The 6,011-nt window shown below is 48.1% G+C and overlaps 1 protein-coding gene across 2 annotated transcripts in view; it reads left to right on the top strand.

Moving 5' to 3' along the window:
• Positions 1-2,171: 2,171 nt before the first annotated feature.
• The window catches only part of SH3GL1 (SH3 domain containing GRB2 like 1, endophilin A2), a 34,905-nt gene continuing 31,065 nt past the window's right edge, over positions 2,172-6,011 (top strand). Inside the window, exon 1 of one of the 2 annotated variants that reach the window (XM_024568899.4) lies at positions 2,172-2,444. In XM_024568899.4, the coding sequence (XP_024424667.1) occupies positions 2,400-2,444 (45 nt within the window). In that variant the 5' untranslated portion in view covers positions 2,172-2,399. The remainder of the gene's footprint in view (positions 2,445-6,011) is intronic. The other variant, XM_024568900.3, reaches the window with a different exon arrangement.

Here is a 6,011-nt window from a genome sequence, read left to right as displayed (position 1 = left end):
CATTCCTTCGCGTTGCTCCCCTATTGATATTCCCGCAGAGGAGCGGGCTTTCTCTTGGCGGCCTGATGGGAAGAAGGTGCTCTGCGATTGGGGACGGGAAGTGTCAAGCCAAGAGATCGACACTGTGATTGGCTAAGGGCGTGGGATAGGCTAGGTCTATAAGAGGGAGGACCAGGCTTTACGTCAGGACGAAACTTTTTACGTAGGGCACTGGTGACAATCTGAAACAGCGATTTAGGTGAAGGCTGAAGTTTTTATTTTATCCTAGTTGGACATCGGCTGAATATAGCAACAGCAATTAAGATTATAAATTACTTTTCATATGAACAAAGAATAAAATCTGGGCAGCACTTTTAAGAATTTGATATGCTGTAAATATATTCAGAGGGAATGAATGAAATACATGTTTGTGATTTAATCATGAGGATTTTTGCAAACGTTTCCTCGCTTAGAAAACATTTTCCCCAACTCTTTTCCTGGCTAATTTCTACCTAACTTTCAGATCTTAGATTGACAACTTTTCTCCCTTACCCCAAACAAGTGCTTACAACGTTCTTTTTTCTTTTTTTGGTAAGCAGTCACAGCTTATGTTTGTTTGCATGTTATTTGATTAATGAATTAATTTCTGTTTTTGTCATTACCTCCATGAGGACAGGAATCATTTACCACTGTATCCCCAGGACCTATCAACGACTGATACATTAATAGGTACTCAATAAGTGTTTGCGTGAATACATAAATATTTAATTGGACTATGTGGTCATGTGGCTTGAAGGTCTCACAGAACAGAGACCTTCAGTGTCAACCAGCAAGCCTTACAAATAAGATTTCTTCAGCACAAATTTAATCTCAGGCAGAGCACAAGTGAGAAGATTTAAGAGTGAACCCAAGTTTGAAATTCTATTGATAGTATAGATTGGATAATTAAATCAGTAGAATTGGTTGAAAACAGTATGGGGACACTGAGAATTTGGGGACATTCATTTGGGCTAGTTGTATCTTACTCAAGGCCTCAGTTTCCCCGTGTGAACCATAAGGAATTTTTCTTTCTCTTTGATATACTGCCACTATGCAATAATTTAGACCAGTGGATCATTGTTGAGGGTGCCCATCATAATCACCTGGGTGTTTTTCCAAACCATTCATAATAGCCCCTTCAGGATCTTGGGGAGGAAAATTGGAGCCTACCTATTCTGAAACAAGCCTCTGATCTAGTCCAGTACATTCTGTAAGGCATTTGGAAACTTCAAGTACCCTTCTGCTTCAGAAAATCAAAGTCTGTCAGATTTCAGCACTGAAGTTGCAAGCACTTTGGCTATAGTCACTTTCTTGTTCCTCTTTTTGCATTCATTTACTTATTCTGACTCATTATTAATTTCCAACTCATTCAACACATTTTCATCAATTAGAATTGATTTTAAAAGTCACCATCAATAAATATGTATCAGTCGAGGAATGCTTCTTGGAGGAGGTGATATTCCAAGTAGATTCCATTGCGAAACACGAACAATGGAGGAAAAGGTTAGGGAAGAACGTGGAAGAGAGGAAAAACATTAGCAAAGGCCCATAGGCAGCAATAACTACAGAAGAGGAAGAGAGCCGCCGAAATCAGAGGGTTAAGGGGGCCAAATTATGCAAGTTTTGTAGACCATATTAGGAAGTTGGGAATGTATTCTCAGGATAATAGGTGGACTTTAAACGAGGAACTTTGATATGAATCGTGTTACAGAAGCATCTTTCTGGCTTCCTGATGGGAGATAAATTGGAGAGAAGAACCCGAATGTGGGCACACCAAAGAGGAAGCTGGTGGAATCAAAAGTTTGGTCAGGGCAGAGGACACTGGGGATAGTGGAAAGGAGGTAGAAGCGGCACCCTGATGCCTGACTTGGGCAACTGAATAAATGAACACGGGGCAGGGTTCGGGGTGGGATGGGAGGGACTAAACGCATGTTGGAATTCGGTATAGCTGAGATCGAGTCTCCAACCTCTCCAGAAAGGTTTAAGCGCCTTTCCTAAGACGTTAGAGCCACCTCCAGTACTCCAGGGGTCGCTGCATCCGCCACGGCCGCTCTAGACTCCCCGGCCACTAGCTAGCAGAAGCGGCTTCCTCGCTGCAGGAGAAGTGCGCTTGCGCTCTCCTACCGGCAGGGCGCGCGCGCGTGCTCAGACGGGGCCGGCGCCGGAAGTGTGCGGTTGCCATGTAATATCCTGGCCGCGCGGGCGCGAGAGGGGCTAAGGCTGCGCCCGGACGGGCGCGGAGCTGGCGAGAGGGCTGCGGAGGCGGCACCGACACGGCCAGTTGAGGCGCGCGGGGGCTCGGCAGCGCCTGGGAACCTGTCGCTTGCGCTGTACCTCCGGTTCCCTGGGTCTGGACGGGAGGTCCCACAGCGAAAGGCAGAATGTCCGTGGCGGGGCTGAAGAAGCAGTTCTACAAGGCGAGCCAGGTGAGCAGAAGGCGAGCTCCGTGATCGGGGCTTCCCGGAGTGAGGAGCCAGGCTAGGCCAGGCTCTGGTTCGGGAGGGGGCGGTGGGTACCGAGGGGGCGATGTTGCCACGCGGTCTTCGCAGGGTGGGGAGAGCCCAGGAAGGCCGGGGGCTTCCTGCGAGGTGTCCCAGGCCCTGCCCACCATGTGGGCTCCAGTCTCCTCGAGAAGGGTGGAGGGACCCTTGGGAGGGGCAGAGAGACCCCCAGAGGTTCATCTGGGTTGTGGATCCCTCCCCCCACTTCCTCCTCTCTAAAAGGGCTGGAAAGGCGGAAAGACTAGGGGAAGAAACAGGATTCTTGCCAGATGGCCCAGGGGGAGGAAAAATAACAAAGACTCTTTGGATGGACACGATACGAAGTTGGAAAGGTAGAGTGAAAAGTCAGTTTCTCACCAGTGCCTCAGGCGTTCAGACCATCTCCCCAGAGACAGGGACTGTCACTGACGACTTCTGTCTCTTTTCAAAGATATGTGTATGTCTTTCATTTAAAAGCACACACGAGCAATGTAGCATAGTCTATGTAATCCTGTGTACTTTTTTTGGTTAAATCTGTCGGAATTCTCCACCTCGGGTTACACACTGTTGGGAGGGGGTGTTCTGGGTACTATGGGGGTTGAGCAACACTTCTGGCTTCCACTCCCTCAATGCCAGGAGCACCCTGAATCCTGACAACCACAAATGTCTCCAGGTGCTGCCAGATGTCCCTGGTGAAACCTCCTCTTTCCCCGTCCCCCAGAATTCCTGCACTATAATATACCCCTAGAGCTTTTTGGATCTTTTATTAGGTTCCTGGTATTCCATTCCATGAAGTGGAATTAATTTCCAGTCCTCTGTTGATGGATGTTTAGATTGTTTCCAGTAGTTTTCTGCTATAGTGAATAGCTTTGCCCACAACAAGTATTGGATTTATAGGACAAATTCCCAGAAGTGGAATGCTGAATCCAAAAATATATGTGTTTTACATGAGACAGGTTCTATAGATGTTTTTAAAAGTCTGGGGCAAGAAGCCCAAGAGTCCTTGAACCCTATTGGTCTCTGAATCCCAGGTTATGAATCTTAGGTGTGGAGTTTGTGTGGACAGACTCCACGGAGGAATGAGCGATAATCTTAGGAGTTGTTGGGGCCATGCTGGCAAACTGGGCTGTACTCCTGATTGGAAGATGTCCATTGGGAGGGAAGGGAGATGAGTCTCCAGTAACATATAGCTGATATCTTTTATCCCTTAGGTGGAAAAGTCACAACCTAGTGGTTGTCTAGGGCTAAAGACATTTGGACTTGTCTGTAGACCTCACGTGATAGCCGAACACTCTAGAGGGAAGAGAGACAATCTAGAGGGATTCTGGGATTGTTGCTGAGAGTACAGCCTTTTGCCCTAACAGGATGGAGTTACATGGCCTGGCCCTAGGCTAGACCCTACTCAAGCAGGCATTGGACCTCCATGTGCTTGGCTGGAGCATCTGGGAAAGCTGCTCACTGTCTGGGGCCCTGATGTAGTCCTTTCTGCAGGGCTGATGTCTCCATAGGTCTTAGAAGGATTCCAGAACTACTTTGTTCCCTCATGTAGACAGGTCTCTCTGGAAGCCCGCTCTTCCCCATCCCCAGCTACCAGGGCCCATGCTGGTGGTACATTCCATCCCAAACTAATTGGCCCTCTCAGGCCAGCCACCAGAGTTTTTTCTCTCGGGGGAAACAGGATGGCCTGCGTTCAGACCTGTGTGCAAAGCACTTTGAAACCTGGAAAGCAATTTATTATCTTTGAGGCCCAGTCCCAAAAAACTGCTGCAGGGGCCACATCCCAATCTGAGAGCAGTCATCTGGGCAGCCTGGTCAGTTCCACGTTGAGCTGTGCTCTCAAGAGTCACCCTGGCTGTGTCCCCTTCTTTTCGGCAGTAGTTTCCACAGTCCTCCAGCATTTCCATTGTTCATCTGGTTGTGTCCGTCTCTCTCTCTCTGTTTCTTTTTCTTGATCTTAGGAACACCCCTTTTCATTCTCTTCTGTGCCCTCAGAATAGGGTTGCTTGTTGAAGAGTAACATCTCTTATTAGTGTAATAATATTTATTGAATTATCACTGGGAATAGGCAATGTGCTTTAAACCAGTTGATCTCAGCTGGCTTCATTTATCTGGCGTAAGGGTAAATGTATCCCCCTTTTTAGACAAAAAGGTTTGAGAATATTTACCTTCCTGTAGAACAGAGCTTTTTAACCAGGGTCACTTCCGCCCTTCAGGGGACATCAGGAAACATTTTGGTTGTCACAACTTGGATTGCTAATGGTATCTAGTGGGCGGAGGCCAGAGATGCGGCTCAACACCCTACGATGCGCTGGGTGGTCCTCAGGACCAAGAGCTCCCTGGCCCCAGATGTACCACAGTGGTGCCAAAGTTAAGAAACCTGACTTGATCTTTGAGAAAAGTGAGGACAGTTATACAAGAAAAATCCCATTTGGGCCATTCTTATGGTAGCTTCCTGCTTTTCCCAGTTTTTGGTGTTTTGGTTTTTTTTTAAGATTTTATTTATTTACTTTTAGAGAGAGGAGAAGGGAGGGAGAAAGAGAGGAAGAGAGGAAGAGAAACATCAGTGTGCAAGAGATATATCTCACACGCCCCCAAATGGGGACCTGGCCCACAGCCCAGGCATGTGCCCTGACTAGGAATCGAACGAGTGACCTTTCCTTCACAGGCAGGTGCTCAACCCACTCAGCTACACCAGCCAGGGCCTTTTCCCAGTTTTTAAAACACAAATAACTATGTGCACACCGCTGGACATGTACACAACATTCAGCATCCAGTTCCCAGATCTTGAGAACCCCGGAGTATCTTCTGGCCTCTGGTATCAGCCAGCGGTGGCTAACCCCACTCTCCCTCATCTCCTCCTAGGCGCCGTCCTGGAGACACGTCTTCGTTGTCACTGCTTAGGGAGAGAGTGCCACTGGCATCGAGTGGGTAGAGGTCAGGGGTGGTTGCTAAATACCCTGCACTGCACAGGATGGCCCTCCCCACAACAGAAAATTATCTGGCCCCAAAGGTCAGTAGCACCCAGGTTGAGAAATCCTGCTTTGACACGGGTTCCTTTATTTTTCAAGAAAGAGAGAGAGAAATCATCGATTTGTCGCCCCACTTAGTTACGCATTCGTTGGTTGACGATTGTGTGTGCCCCGACCGCGGTGTATTCAGATGACACTCTGACCAGCTGAACTGCCTGACAGAGGCTTCAAACAGGTTTTTGTTTTTGTTTTTTTGAGAGGGGAAGGGAGGAAGGAAGAAGGGGAGAGCAACAGTGTGCAGGAAATACATCAATCGGTTGCTTCTCACACCCCCAACTGGGCACCTGGCCCACAACCCAGGCATGGGCCCTGGCCGGGAATCCAATGAGACACCTTTTCTTCACAGGCCAGCACTCAACCCACTGAGCCACATCAGTCAGGGCTTGGAACAGGGTCTTGATTTCAAAGACTTGTAACAGTGTCGTTTCTAAATTGAGAAAGAGAAGCCAGGTGGCTAAGTGAGAGAGAGCTAGGGTGGGCACCA

The sequence above is a fragment of the Desmodus rotundus genome, chromosome 9, assembly GCF_022682495.2.
Source record: "Desmodus rotundus isolate HL8 chromosome 9, HLdesRot8A.1, whole genome shotgun sequence".
In the NCBI taxonomy this organism is placed as follows: domain Eukaryota; kingdom Metazoa; phylum Chordata; class Mammalia; order Chiroptera; family Phyllostomidae; genus Desmodus; species Desmodus rotundus.
The sequence above is the reverse complement of the archived record's forward strand: the minus strand, read 5'-3'. Positions and strand labels throughout refer to the sequence as shown.